This window comes from Aotus nancymaae, unplaced genomic scaffold (assembly GCF_030222135.1).
Source record: "Aotus nancymaae isolate 86718 unplaced genomic scaffold, 86718_ANA_hifiasm-v0.15.2.pri h1tg000028l, whole genome shotgun sequence".
In the NCBI taxonomy this organism is placed as follows: Eukaryota; Metazoa; Chordata; class Mammalia; order Primates; family Aotidae; genus Aotus; species Aotus nancymaae.
Genome location: NW_026988441.1, coordinates 24,808,407 through 24,823,865, shown reverse-complemented (window position 1 = coordinate 24,823,865; position 15,459 = coordinate 24,808,407). Strand labels below are relative to the sequence as shown.

General features: G+C 42.2%; 1 protein-coding gene across 2 annotated transcripts in view; it reads left to right on the top strand.

Annotated features, from left to right (window-relative positions):
- The first annotated feature begins 4,203 nt into the window (after window positions 1–4,203).
- LOC105726265 (zinc finger protein 100) overlaps window positions 4,204–15,459 on the top strand; it is a 31,663-nt gene continuing 20,407 nt past the window's right edge. Inside the window, exons 1-3 of one of the 2 annotated variants that reach the window (XM_021676500.2) lie at window positions 4,204–4,360; window positions 13,682–13,808; window positions 14,630–14,728. In XM_021676500.2, coding sequence (XP_021532175.2) covers window positions 4,358–4,360; window positions 13,682–13,808; window positions 14,630–14,728 — 229 coding nt within the window. In that variant the 5' untranslated portion in view covers window positions 4,204–4,357. Of the gene's footprint in view, window positions 4,361–13,681; window positions 13,809–14,629; window positions 14,737–15,459 lie in introns of those variants that run through there. The other variant, XM_021676501.2, reaches the window with a different exon arrangement.

The window sequence follows — 15,459 nt, the reverse complement described above, 5'->3', positions numbered from 1 at the left end:
AGCCATGTGCCCGGCCAGATTTCAAGTATTTTCTATGATGAAAAACAAATAATGTGCTGTTGGGCTTTGATTTTCTAAACTCACCCCTCAGCTGTTTCCCCAAATTACTTTATGTCTTTTCAAAATGCTTTTCCAATTTTTTCTTTCTTTTTTTTTGGGGGGGGGGACAGGGTCGACCTCTGTCACCCCGTTTTGATTGCAGTGGTGTAACCACTCACAGCTCACTACAACCTTGACCTTCCAGGCTCAAGCAATCCTCCTGCCTCTGCCACCTAAGTAGCTGGGACTACAGGCATGCACCACCATGGCTGGATAATTTCTTCACTTTTGTCATGGAAACAGAATCTTATTATGTTGCTCAGGCTGCACTGGAACTCCTAAGCTCACATAAATCTCCCACCTCAGACTCCCAAAGTGCTAAAAATATAGGTGTGAGCAACCTTGTGCTTCTGCAATTTCCTGTGAGAATTATTTCCAATGATAAAAAGTACTATATGAGAACAAATCTAAAAGGAATCTGACTTCTTCTGCAGAAGTGTCACTCTCCAGGATTTCAAAAGTCTAGGGCAGGGCATCTACTTTAGTAGTGTGATCTATGGAGGTGCATGGGCTTTAGAGTCAGGTAAAGTTGATCCTGAGTCTCAGCCCAGCCACTTGTAGCCATGGGTCTTCGCACAAATTTCTTGATGTGGAAGAGTTCTATATAGCACATATGCAAAAAAGGTAGAATGAAACCAATTGCAAACTGACTTTTTTTTTTTTTTTTTTTTTAAGTATAGAGATGGGGTTTCACTATGTTGGCCAGGATGGTCTCGATCTCTTGACCTTGTGATCTGCCTGCCTTGGCCTCCCAAAGTGCTGGAATTACAGGCGTGAGCCACCGCACCTGGCTGACATTCTTTTTTTTGTCGGGGGATGGAGTCTCACTCTATCACTCAGGCTGGAGTGCAGTGGCACAATCTTGGCTCACTGCGACCTCCACCTCCCAGGTTCAAGCAATTCTCCTTCCTCAGCCTCTGGAGCAGCCAGGATTACAGGCGCGTGCCACCACGCCTGGTTAATTTTGGTATTTTTAGTAGAGACAGGGTTTCACCATCGTGGTCACGATGGTCTCGATCTCCTGACCTTGTGATCTGCCCGCCTCGGCCTTCTAAAGTTCTAGGATTACAGGTGTGAGTCACCGCACTCTGTGAAAACTGACAACATTCTTTCATCCCTCTTGTATCTAAGGCCATAGCCAGGTGCTTTTACAGCTGTTTCCATCAAGATCGGGAATCTGTTTTCCAAACCCTACATCTGGCTGGCCTTATTTGCTGAGGTAAATAGAAACCTGAGAACATGATAATGGGCTAGTCCGGGGCCTGGGCTCAAATAGTTTTTTTTTTTTTTTTTTTTTTTTTTTGGAGACAGTTTGGCTCTTGTTACCCAGGCTGGAGTGCAATGGCGCAATCTCGGCTCACCGGCTCAAATAGTCTTGACTGCCTCTCGTTTTTCTTTTAGAATGCTGCCATCTCCATGAATAATGCCCATGTTAGTCAGCTGGAAAATAAGATACCATGAAGAGAAGAAGCAAGGTGGCCTTGTTGATCATTCAGCCCAGCATCTGATCAGAAGCAGAAGCTCACCCTTAGAAGCACAGCTGGCTAGTCAACAAGCAGTTGATGATACATGTCTCAAGGAGCTCAGCTGAGACCAGAAGAATGGCCCCACTCAGCCCAGCCTAAATGGCTGACCATCTCAGTTATGAACTAGTAAGTTTTGGATGATTTGTTATGCTGCAATAGCTAACTAATACATGCACCCAGTGCAGATAGGATGCCAGGATTCAGTGACAGGTTGATTACTAGTTGGCTTCTAACAGTGGGCACCCTCTAGGTTTTGACTTCTTCCCCTGATTTAAACTTGGATGTCTTGGCCAGGTGCAGCGGCTCATGCCTGTAATCCCAGCACTTTGGGAGGCTGAAATGGGTGGATCACGAGGTCAGGAGTTCGAGACCAGCCTGGCCAATATGGTGAAACCCTGTCTCTACTAAAAATACAAAAAAAAAAAGCCGGTCATGATGATGTGTGCCTATAGTCACAGCTACTTAAGAGACTGAGACAGAGCCGGACGCGGTGGCTGACGCCTATAATCCCAGCACTTTGGGAGGCCGAGGCGGGTGGATCACGAGGTCAAGAGATCGAGACCATCCGGGTCAACAAGGTGAAACCCCGTCTCTACTAAAAAATACAAAAATTAGCTGGTCATGGTGGCGTACCCCTGTAGTCCCAGCTACTCAGGAGGCTGCAGCAGGAGAATTGCTTGAACCCAGGAGGCGGAGGTTGCAGTGAGCTGAGATCGCGCCATTGCACACCACCCTGGGTAACAAGAGCGAAACTCCGTCTCAAAAAAAAAAAAACGTTGGATAGCTGGCTTGTAAGAGAATGTTCAGTAATGCGGAAATACTTGTAGACATATATTCCTGTGATTGCTGCTTAGACTCACACAGTCCCCCATACCACAGGAAAAAACAGATAACCACAGCCTGACCATTAGGGCCAAGACCAAATAGCAAAATATGTTTGCTTTTAATCTACTTTCTCCATATCTAAATATTGGAGCTCTGGTGTGTGGACAGAACCGAAGACCTAGATTTTTTTTTTTCCGCCTGTGGCCCATCGTCCTTTGTTTGCTATCTGGTCTCTAAAAGAAAGGTGGGCAACAGGTGGCCTAGCAGTCGTCTACCTGTGGTTATTTTATTCCTGCTGCCCTCAGCTCTTTCTATGGGCACTATCTGTTTTGCCCTAGGAACTAAAGAGAGGTTTGTAGGGAGAGACTCTTCTTTCACTCTGGCAGAAAAGAGATATTCAGGTCCTTCACACCGCTGACATCAGAGCTGCACTTCAATGTGGCAGCTATTAGCCATGTGTGGCTACTGGTTCTTAGAATGTGCCTGGTCTGAACTGTGATGTTGTAGAAAGGTAAAATACAAAGTTAGTTGCAAAGATTTAGTTCCAAATATTTATATACTTCATCAATAATTATATATTTCTCACACAGTAAAATGATAATATTTTTAATATAATGGGTTAATTACATTGTTAACAATCAATTCAATTAATTTCTTGTTTCTTTTAATAGTTTGGCTACTAAGACCGGGCGCGGTGGCTCACGCTTATAATCCCAGCACTTTGGGAGGCCGAGGCGGGTGGATCACGAGGTCAAGAGATCGAGACCATCCTGGTCAACAAGGTGAAACCCCGTCTCTACTAAAAATACAAAAATTAGCTGGGCATAGTGGAGCATGCCTGTAGTCCCAGCTACTCGGGAGGCTGAGGCAGGAGAATTGCTTGAACCCACAGGACGGAGGTTGCGGTGAGCCGAGATCGCGCCATTGCACTCCAGCCTGGGTAACAAGAGCGAAACTCCGTCTAAAAAAAAAAAAAAAAGTTTGGCTACTAGAAAATTAAAAATTCAAATGTGGCTTACATTTATTTTATTTTGTTTTATTTTATTTTATTTTATTTGAAACGGAGTTTCGCTCTTGTTACCCAGGCTGGAGTGCAATGGCGCGATCTCGGCTCATCGCAACCTCCGCCTCCTGGGTTCAGGCAATTCTCCTGCCTCAGCCTCCCGAATAGCTGGGATTACAGGCACGCACCACCATGCCCAGCTAATTTTTTGTATTTTTAGTAGAGACGGGGTTTCACCGTGTTGACCAGGATGGTCTCGATCTCTTGACCTCGTGATCCACCCGCCTCGGCCTCCCAAAGTGCTGGGATTACAGGCGTGAGCCACCGCGCCCGGCCTTACATTTATTTTAGATGATTGCCTCCTTTTTAAAATCTCAGGCTGCCTGCTCAAAGGGCCGGAAGCCAGGAAGGCCACAAAAACTGAAATTTTAAAATAATTGTTCTTATATTCTTTTCATTTGTGTATAGCCATATAATATATTATTTATTTATGCATATAACCTTATACACAAGTTTAAAGGCAAATATCCTCTGGGGTGGGGCTGGCTCTGCTCAGGGAGGAAGCCCTGTCAGAAGAAGGGGTGACCTAGCCTGTCACTCTTTCTTCATTCAGCCCCGCATCTGATCACATCTTCTGTCACTCAAAGCCTGATGGGGCGGGGATTTAAGCATTACCCAATCAGGGACTCTGGGCTGGAAACTGTCCAATCAGGCACGCAGCTGGAGCGGACTGGACGGCTTCCGGGTTTGGCGGGGCCTTTGTCTCTTGTTGTAGCCGGAGCTCCCGGTCTATTCTTCCCTGCTCTGTGTCCTCTGCTCCTAGAAGCTCAGCCTCTGTGGCCCTGTGACCTGCAAGTGTTAGGAGATCCACAACTAAGACGCCAGTACCCCCGGAAGCCTAGACATGGTGAGAGTGCCAGGTCTGACATCCCGAGAGAGGGGTTGGGGTGGGTTGGAACTGGTGGGAAGTGGCTGTGGCGGACTCAGGCCTCCCCGCAGTCCGCTCCACAATCTGCGCCCCGAGTTCTCCTTGTCCAGCTCGGCCTCAGTCCCCTTCAGCCATAAGATGGCGGGTTCGCTGACAGCCGGGGCCCCGGGTGTCCTGTCTCTTTCCTTCACAATGTCTGTGCCCAGGCCTGGAGCCGTCTCTGGGCAGCTCTGCACCCGCAGCGGGGAGTCCCTTTCAGATTGTGCAGGGACCACGGGAGGGTCGTAAAGGGAGAATTCTGGCTCAGGGTGCGGGTTCATGAATGGGAAGAGCTTTGGCCCGTGGCTTTCCCAGTTCCTCTTTTCTCCTGTTAAAAATATGCAGGAGTCACTGCAAAAATACTAGTTTTTTTTTTTTTTTTTTGAGACGGAGTTTTGCTCTTGTTGCCCAGGCTGGAGTGCAGTGGCGCCGTCTCAGCTCACTGCAACATCTGCCTCCCAGGTTCAAGCGATTCTCCTGCCTCAGCTCCAGGGTAGCTGGGATTACAGGTGCCTGCCACCATGTCTGGCTAAATCATTTTGTATTTTTGGTAGAGACGAAGTTTCCCCATGTTGGCCAGGCTGGTCTCGAACTTCAACCTCAGGTGGTCCGCCCGCCTCGGCCTCCCAAAATGCTAGGATTTCAGGCATGAGCCACCGCGCCTGGCATAATGAATTTAATCAAAGAGTGATTCGAGAATTGTATAGCACCCAGCTATGGTTTGTAGTTTATGGTCTATGGGAGAGGCTTGAAAGAAAGTCATTTATAAAATGCATGATGAAGAAAACTAAATTTAGTAATTGGTTAGGTACAGGAATGTAGTTTCTGAATTTGTACTATAAAGGTGAAGATTTTCCGGTTTTGTAATCAGAGGTTAATTATCAGTTTATAGTTGTTTAAGCCTAAATTTTCTCTGAATGTAGTAATTTTTTTAAAAATGCACCTGAGTTAGATTTTTTTTTTTTTTTTTTTTTTTTTTTTTTGAGACGGAGTTTCGCTCTTGATACCCAGGCTGGAGCGCAATGGCGCGATCTCGGCTCACCGCAATCTCCGCCTCCTGGGTTCAGGCAATTCTCCTGCCTCAGCCTCCTGAGTAGCTGGGATTACAGGCACGCACCACCGTGCTCAACTAATTTTTTGTATTTTTAGTAGAGACGGGGTTTCACCATGTTGACCAGGATGGTCTCGATCTCTTGACCTCGTGATCCACCCGCCTCGGCCTCCCAAAGTGCTGGGATTACAGGCTTGAGCCACCGCACCCGGCCCAGATTTTTTTTTTTTAAAGTAGGAATCCAGGGACTAGAGACACCTATGTCTAATTGCCTGACACATTTTTTTTTTTCTCCTGAAGCAACACTTATTTTCATAGTCCACGGGGAACTGATTTTCTGCTGCATTTTTCATCTGTGTCCTAAGCGGTATCTTAAGTCTTAGCCCCCATCCCCCATTTCTCCAGCGTCACTCTGGCTTACAGTAAAATACTAAATTTCCAGTTTCTTCTAGCTCTCCTAAATGCCAGCTTTTCCTCCCTAATTCTCATTATCACCTATTTGTCCTTTAGTGCACTTTTTTATACCATATTTTAATGATTTTTGACAAAATATTAAATAGCACTTTTAAGAAGATTTGTTATTCATTTGTAAATATTTCCCATGAAAAGGAAACAAAGAATAACCCCTGATACTGTATTGTAGAAAATACCTGTGTCTCTTTTCCTTTTATCTTCTCTAGGCGCAGAGATCTTATCAGAATGTTTTTGGGTCAAGGTTTTGCTTTGGAAAAATCTATGGGGTAATGTGTCCTCAGCCACCCTTTAGTTTTTTCCTTGTCTTGGGTTTCAGTGCTGTCTGAGGATAAACCAAGATGTCCACCATGGTTATGTCAGCTAAAGTGTCTAGGGAATATCAGCTTCTGGGTTATTTTCTCCCATAGGACGACCTGAGGTATAGAGTCTGTCCTCTCAAGGGAGCAAGTGGATGCCCTGGGGCTGACAGGAATCTTCTGGTGTACTCTTATGTTGAAAAGGTAACCCCTGAGACATCAAAATTGTCTTTACCCAACCCAGCTTTCATTTCTTGGAGACACATTGCTGGTCAGCCAAACATGCTGGTATTGAGGGGAAAACACAGAAATAATTTCTATTCCCTGGATTATCTAAGGGGACAGAAAAATAGTGAAATAAATATAGTTAAAAATAATGGGAAAAAAAGTGAAAAATTTGTTACCAAAAAAATAATATTTCAAAAGACAAACAACAACAACAACAACAAAACTGAGCCCAGTGAGATGGTGTAACAGCTTGCAAAGTAAAATGTACCTGGGGCAGTCCCTGGGACATAATGCAGTGTCTTCTGAATAGATGATTCTTGAGCACATAAGTGAGCGGGAGTGGGTGGAAGGATCTCTCCAGTGATTGAATGGCCTGACTTGAAACATAAGTTAGACACATCTGGTATTTAATCAGCACTGCCACTACCTGGGTTTGTCACCTTGAAGAGATTTGTCACTTATTTTGACCTCAGATTTTTAGGTGTAAATTGCATTAAATTAGTAGGGCTTGAAAGGTAGAAAAATATTTACAAAGGGCATAAAAGAGGTGGGTTTCAGAAGAAAATGTAATCATATATTTTATTTGTTAAAAATTCTTATTTACCTTTTTACTTTCCAGAGTGAGTTTAGGAATTTTCTCTCATTTGTTTTTTTATGGCTGGGTGATTTCAAACAGAATTTCAAGGCTTAGCTTTTAGAATGCTACCACGGAAAAGAAGAGGCAAAATCTCTATTTCATTTTGGCTGTAGCAAATGAATACATTTCCACGACAAAATGTGGTAGATAATTGGTGAGTTACATATATTCATTAAAACATCTGTTTCTGGCCGGGTGCGGTGGCTAACGCCTATAATCCCAGCAATTTGGGAAGCCAAGGCGGGTGGATCACGAGGTCAAGAGATCGAGACCATCCTGGCCAACATGGTTAAACTTTGTCTCAACTAAAAAAAATGGAAAAACCCCATCTGTTTCTTTTGGTTTCAGGGTAAATTTGTGACAGTGAATATCTATATTCAAATCCTGTTATATTGATTTTTGAGTTTCATGCTAAATTTTATTAGATGAAACTTGGTACTGTCTTTTTTTTTTTTTTTTTAAATGAGAAACCTCATCTGGAGGTACTGTCTAAAAGTGTTCCCATATGACTAATCGTTTACTACATGACTTTATTTATTTATTTATTTTGGAGATGGAATCTTGTTCTGTCACCCAGACTGGAGTGCAGTGGTGCCATCTCGGCTCACTGAAACCTCCACCTCCTGATTCAAACAATTCTCCTGCCTCAGCCTCCTGAGTAGCTGGGATTATAGGCACGCAATACCATGTCCGGCTAAGTTTTGCATTTAAAAAAAAAAAATTTTTTTTTTTTTTTTGAGACAGAGTCTCACTCTGTCACCCAGGGCTGGAGTGCAGTGGTGCGATCTTGGCTCACTACAGCTTCTGCCTCCCAGGTTCAAGTGAATCTCCTGTCTCAGCCTGCTGAGTAGCTGGGATTACAGGTGCCCACCACCACATCCAACTAATTTTTGCATTTTTAGTAGAGACGGGGTTCCACTATGTTGGCCAGGATGGTCCCAGTCTCCTGACCTTGTGATCCACCTGCCTTGACCTCCCAAACTGCTGGGATTATAGGCGTGAGCCACTGTGTCCAGCCAAATTTTTGTGGTTTTTTTTTTTTTTTTTTTTTTTTTTGAGACAGAGTCTTGCTCTGTCACCCAGGCTGGAGTGCAATGACATGCTCTTGGTTCACTGCAACCTCTGCCTCCCGGGTTCAAGCAATTCTCCTGCCTCAGCCTCCCAAGTAGCTGGTATTACAGGTGTGCGCCAGCACATCCGGCTAATTTTTGTATTTTTAAGTAGAGACCAGGTTTCACCATGTTGGTCAGGCTGGTCTCAAATGCCTGACCTCGTAATCTGCCCGACTCAGCCTCCCAAAATGTTAGGATTACAGGCGTGAGCCACTACACCTGGCTAAATTTTTGTCATTTTTTAGTAGAGACAGGGTTTCACCATGTTGGTCAGGCTGGTCTCGAACTCCTGACCTTGTGATCCGCCCGCCTCGGCCTCCCACTGTGCTGGGATTACAGTCGTGAGCCACACGCCTACTACATAATTTTAAATGAAATTAATAAAATAGTACATTTGTTGTCTGAATAAAACAGATACTTTTCTTTTTTTTTTTGAGCAGAGTCTTACTCTGTAGCTCAGGCTAGAGTGCAATGGCAATCTCAGCTCATTGCAACCTCCACCTCCTGGGTTCAAGCTATTCTCCTGCCTCAGCCTCCTTATAGCGGGGATTATAGGTGCCTGCCACCATGCCCAGCTAATTTTTGTGCTTTTAGTAGAGACGAGGTTTCACTATGTTGGTCAGGCTGGTCTTGAACTCCTGACCTTGTGATCTGCCTACTTCAGTCTTCTAAAGTGCTAGGATTACAGATGTTGAGCCACTGTGCCCAGCCTGCTACTTTTGCTTTTCTTATCGAGGTATAAAATGTAAGCACTTTAAAATTTTCTTTCCTTGTATGAACACTGTTTGAATAATTTTGCTGGATTTTTCAGACACTTAGTTTCAACAACCAAATAAGTAACTCTTAACATGGAAATTCAGTGTTTATTTTGGAGATGGAGTCTTGTTCTGTCACCCAAACTGGAGTGCAGTGGTGCAAACTTGGCTCACTGCAACGTCCGCCTGTGGAGTCCCAATGACTCAGAGCTAAGGCCAATATTGAGCCTGCAAAAGGAGTTTATGAAAGGCCCAGTTAGTTTTTTTATGGGAAGCCTCTCCTGCAGATATCCCAGGCTGCTCACTGCAGCCTGGAAGCAGCCTTTCTGGGGATAGAAGCAACAAAGTCCTGGAAAGCTGGGGGCCCACAGGCAGTCAAGGTTAAGATGCAGTTAAGGTTAAGATGAAAGGAGATTGGGAGGGTATTAATGACAGTGAAGTTGTTGCTGTTTTAAGGCAGTTTCTAGACTTTGTGATATGTAACCAAGTTAGATTTATGCTAAATAATTTGAATTTCAAAAAAGTATTGTAACAGGAGGAATACCAACTATAAAAACTTTAAGAATTGTAAAGTTGAGGCAGGCAAGAGCTTTCTTTCATACAGTGGAGCATACAAGATTAGCAAGATGGTGGGAAGGGAATGGCAGTTGGAGAGTGAAGAAATCGAATTTTGGATCAGAGAATGTTTTACCCTGAAGTCAGCATGTTCTTTGGAGGGGCAAATAATGAAGTTGTAAATTGGCTCAGATTGAGGGTAGCTCAAAGTTCAGGAGCCCATGTAAAATTTTATTTAGACCACTGAAGACAAATTTAGCTGGTGTTTTTTTTTTTGAGACGGAGTCTCGCTCTGTTACCTAGGCTGGAGTGCAGTGGTGCAATCTTGGCTCACTGCAAACTCTGCCTCCCAGGTTCAAGCAATTCTCCTGTGTCAGCCTCCCAAGTAACTGGGATTACAGGCATACCACCATGCCAGCTAATTTTTGTGTTTTTAGTAGAGATGGCGTTTCACCATGTTGGCAAGGATGGTCTCCATCTCCTGACCTCAGATCTGCCTGCCTGGGCCTCCCAAAGTGCTAGGATTATAGGCGTGAGCCACCTCGCCGGGCTGCTTTTATTGTTTTTAAACCAATTAATCAGAGTTCTTTCATATCACACACACAACACAGATCCCTGAACAGACAGTCAGAAGATTCAGTAGTTGTAAGGTTTTTCCTTTGTCAGTTTCTTAATTGAATTACTAGCTTCAGGGTGGATCCCAGGGCCAGGAAGACATGTAGTTTTTATGCCCTAAATGTAAACATAGCTGGAAGGCAAAACAGAGCCTCCAAAACTAAGGGTTCCATTTTAAAATCAGATCTTGGATCTAAAAAAGAGAATCAGTTTATTCTCATGGAAATCTTATTTCTCAGTTGGGTGTGGGGACATCCCATACTTCTGTGTGGTCAAGAGTATATTCCTCTGCCCAGGCACAGTGGCTCATGCCTGTAATCCTAGTACTTTGGGAAGCCGAGGCGGGCAGATTACTAGGTCAGGAGTTCAAGATCAGCTTGACCAACATGGTGAAACCCTGTCTCTATTAAAAATACAAAAATTAGCCAGTTGTGGTGCTGCACACCTTAATCCTAGCTACTCAGGAAGCTGAGGCAGAAGAATCACTTGAACCTGGGAGATGGAGGTTATGGTGAGCCGAGAGCTTGCCATTGCACTCCAGCCTGGGTGACGGAGCAAGACTCCATCTCAAAAAATTAAAAAAAAAAAAAGAGTATGTTTCTCTGATCTAAACATGAAAAACGATTTCTCCATAACTGCCATTGGCCATCTTCAAAAGTATATTTCTTACTTTTGTAAGAAATGTTTTTGGTAGTTTTTACATACCAAAGTTCTTTCATATGTGAAATAATTTCTAATACTCCTGAAAGTAAAAAATGTCAGATAATGAATATAAAACAGAACAGAACCTCAGATTTTGAGAGCGATCTATCCACTTTCAATTCCTGGGGTTTCATGAGGAGAAAGGGGTGTTTCCCAAACAGGATCTATGGTACCTCTTCTGTTTTTCCCAAGGAGTTCCAGGCTATTAGAGCTTGAATATCTACTTATAATTAAGGTTGACTTTTCAGCATAGTGCTCTTTTTTTTTTGAGATGGAGTTTCACTCTTGTTACCCAGGCTGGAGTGCTATGGCGCGATCTCGGCTCACCGCAACCTCCGCCTTCTGGGTTCAAGCAATTCTCCTGCCTCAGCCTCCCGAGTAGCTGGGACTACAGGCATGCGCCACCGTGCCCAGCTAATTTTTTTTTTTTTTGTATTTTTAGTAGAGACGGGGTTTCACCTTGTTGACCAGGATGGTCTTGATCTCTTGACCTCATGATCCACCCGCCTCGGCCTCCCAAAGTGCTGGGATTACAGGCGTGAGCCACCGCGCCCAGCCAGCATAGTGCTCTTTTAAAAAATCCTTTTAAATTTCTTATTACTCTGTATTCGTACTCTTGAACACATAGTACCTGCTTAATCAACATTGCATTAGTACATGTGTACATGTTGTTTTCAAATGCAGACTTGTTCCAACATTGCTGCCTTCTGTTTTCTCTGTAAACTTTAAAGAGCCAGCAAAGAGGCTCGGCACATTGGCTCATGCCTATAATCCCAGCACTTTGAGAGGTTAAGGCAGTGGATCATGAGGTCAAAAGTTCAAGACCAGCCTTGGCCAAGATGGTGAAACTCCATCTCTACTAAAAATACAAAAATTAGCTGGGCGCAGTGGCAGGCACGTGTAATCCCAGCTACTTGGGAGGCTGAGGAAGGAGAATTGCTTGAACCCGGGTGGCGGAGGTTGCAGTGAGCTGAGATTGTCCCATTGCACTCCAGCCTGGGTGACAGAGTGAGACTATGTCTCAAAAAAACAAAAACAAAAGGAGCCAGCAAAGAATATGATACTTGAGGATGGAGAGCGGTTGTCTTTATTTGTACCAGAAGTATTTGTGGTGTGACAGGAGTGCTGAGTGTAAGGGACTCTGTGCTGTGCCTGCTTTTTCTAACTAATGCTATTAATGAGCCCAGAAGGAGCAACATCAGCACTGGCAGGGGACTTGTTTGAAACACTCATTCATGGACCCTTTCCAAACCTGCAGAATCACATTACATAGAGTGGGACCAACATTACCAAGTGATTTTTAAGTTTATTAAAGCTTGAGAGGCAATGCTTAGCTAAGTGGTTGTCAGCGCAGGCTTCTCATTAGGATCACATGGCCAATTTGCAGAAATCTCTTTTTTTTTCAGCTAAACAAGTCTCAGATCAAGAGGTTTGTCTACTCTTTCTCTTGGAGTCTCATGCATTTAGTATTTGCAGACCTTTACTTCTCTACTTGTGTTTTGCCTTACTAATGAGTTTAACTACTTTTTAAAATTCTAATGATAGTCAAGGGTCTATGCAAAATATTTCTTTCCTGTGTACCAGAGCCTTCTCTACATTCTCTACATCATGGCTTCTTATATGCCATGCAGAATTCCTCCCATGAATTTATGATCTGCAATATTAAAAATGTTCCCATTGTGGCTGTTGAACATGGAAGGGTGTGGATACTCAAGATTCCTGTTGGGGGAAAGCTGGGGTTTACAGGGAGAATATGTAATATCGAGGTTCCATCTGTGTTCTCCATTAGCTCTATGCAGAACAGGATTAAATTTCTGGATTATTATTTAAATAGGATGACATTTATTAACTAGAAAGTCCTGAAAAAAATTGAGAGGTACCCGTTCTATAGGGTGCTAAAGAAAGACTTACTTAAAATTATTACTGAAAATTACAGAACATTGGGGATATCTGTATCCTGAACTTTACATAGAACTGATGTTTCTGCGTGATTGAATTCAGACTATCATTTACTTTTTAAGGGGCAATATCTAGGAGGTGATGCTATGTTCTTCTGTGTGCATCAGCACACCATAAAAATTTGTCCTAGTGTGGTTGATACTAATAATTTACTGGTTAAAAGCTTTCTGATATTTCTTTCACTACAGAGCTAACTATTATTCTTATCATTATGAAGTATCTTTATGCAGCTAATGTGCATAAGGCATCACATTTAATCTGGTAGCTGCCCTTTTTTCTTAGGTTTTCTTTGCATATATTTGTCTTTGGAAAATGAAGGCTCTAATCTTTGTTTACAGGCCAGAAAAATCAGATAAAACACAGGCTCTTCCACTTAGTGGATGTTTGACAGAATATTCTTTCTGGGCCAAAAACATTGGCATTACTAGTGAGCTTGTTAGAAGTTCAAAAAAACAGACTTCATTCCAGACCTTCTGAAAAAGAAGTCTGCACAAGATCTCGTTTATTGTACACATTAAAATTTGAGAGGTGCTTTCTAAGTCAATGTCTCTTTTTTGTCTGAAAAATATACACAGCTCATTCTTTGTAATGTAAATATAGCACTCAAAAATGTATATGTTTGTGTTTATGTTCTTAATTTTATACTTTATTATCTAGAAAAGTAACATGTACATTGGTGTTGTGGATCTTACACCATTCTTTTCTCTCAGATCATATTTTCAAGAATATTTCTATGTTGAGAATTTTTGGATAATTTCAGTCATTCCTATTAATCAGAACCAATTCTTTTTACTCTGTCATTTTATTTTAATTCAAATAAGTTCTGTTGATGGCCACTTGTTAAATGTATGTGTGTCTGTATTCTTGTGTTTTTCAGGAGACACTGACATTTAGGGATGTGGCCATAGAATTCTCTCTGGAGGAGTGGCAATGCCTGGACATTGCTCAGCAGGATTTGTATAGAAAAGTGATGTTAGAGAACTACAGAAACCTGGCGTTCTTGGGTGAGAATAACTTTAATACACAGTTCCTAATATACTTGAAAGGTTTCATTTCTCTTTTTTCGTAGAATAATTTTTAGTAATTTATACTTTGCATAAATGAGTTTCTGATTTGTTTTTTTCAAGAAAATCTTGAGAATTTATCTGTGTGGAAAAGAATTTCTTCAAGATGTTTCATCTTGACCTGAACTTTCCACATTTCTGAGCTGATCTGTAGCCTTCTCTCTAGATTAGTGGTATAATTCCAGACATTTAGTGGCATAAAATATTGTTGCCCCATATTTTAAAATTAAAATCTATTTGTCACCACCAATTTTTTGATTCATGAGTACTGGGTAGTGAAATTAAGGACCTACGAATTTAAAATATTTTCTTTTTTTTTTTTTGAGACAGAGTTTCGCTCTTGTTACCCAGCCTGGAGTGCAATGGCGTGATCTCGGCTCACCACAACCTCTGCCTCCTGGGTTCAAGCAATTCTCCTGCCTCAGCCTCCTGAGTAGCTGGGATTACAGGCACGCACCACCATGCCAAGCTAATTTTTTTGTATTTTTTAGTGGAGACGGGGTTTCACCATGTTGACCAGGATGGTCTCAATCTCTTGACCTCGTGATCCACCTGCCTTGGCCTCCCAAAGTGCTGGGATTACAGGCATGAGCCACCGCGCCCGGCAAAATATTTTCTAAATATTTAGAAATTTCTCTAATTCATTAGTATTTTGGGATTAGTTTTCTAGAATATTCTATTACATCCTCTTTACTAAGCATACTACTAGGTTGGTAATTGGAGAATATGAGAAAGATTCATGTTATTTATTTCTAATAAAGCAGGTATTGCTCTCACTAAGCCAGACCTGATCACCTGTCTGGAGCAAGGAAAAGTGCCCTGGAATATGAAGAGACATGAGATGGCAGATGAACCCCCAGGTAGGTGAGAGTGAATACAAGAGATGACACAGATAAGGGGTCCAAAGGTCAAAAAGAAAGCTGTCCCTAAAACGTGATTTGGGAAGCTGTGTTCCAAAGCAAATAGTTTCTTGGAAGCCTGAGTTTTTTTGTTTGTTTTTTTTCGTTGTTATTTTTTGATCTCACATAGGGGCATCTTCTGCCTTATGCTTTTAAATTCTTTAAAGATTTTACTTTTCCTTTGGTGATCTTCCTTCAAGTTTGCAGTAAGAGCCAAAGTCCTTTCCATGGCATATAAGAGACTGCACAATCTGGCTGCTTTTCCTTTGTTTTTGGGGACACACAGATATCTGCATAATTTTGAGAAACTCTGTTAAACTATTTCATAGTTCTCTTTTTGTATCATATCTGAAATGTGTAAAAGTAGTGATTTCTGTTCCATTGTTTTGTTTGTTAATCTTTCTGCACATTCTGTCCTGTTTTTATTACTGTAGTCTTGAAATAGAGTTAGAAATTATTCAGTCTATTGCCCCTCTGCTTTGTTCTTTTTCCTCAAAATTGCTTTGGCTATTCGAAGTTTATTGTAGTTTCTGGTAAATTTTAGAATTGTATTTTTTATTACTATGAAAAAAATGCTACTGGAATTTTAATAGGAAGTTTGTTGAATCTATAGATTACTTTAGATAATATGGCAGTTTAACAATATTCTTTCAATCCATAGACATGAAATTTTTTTTTTTTTTTTTTTTTTT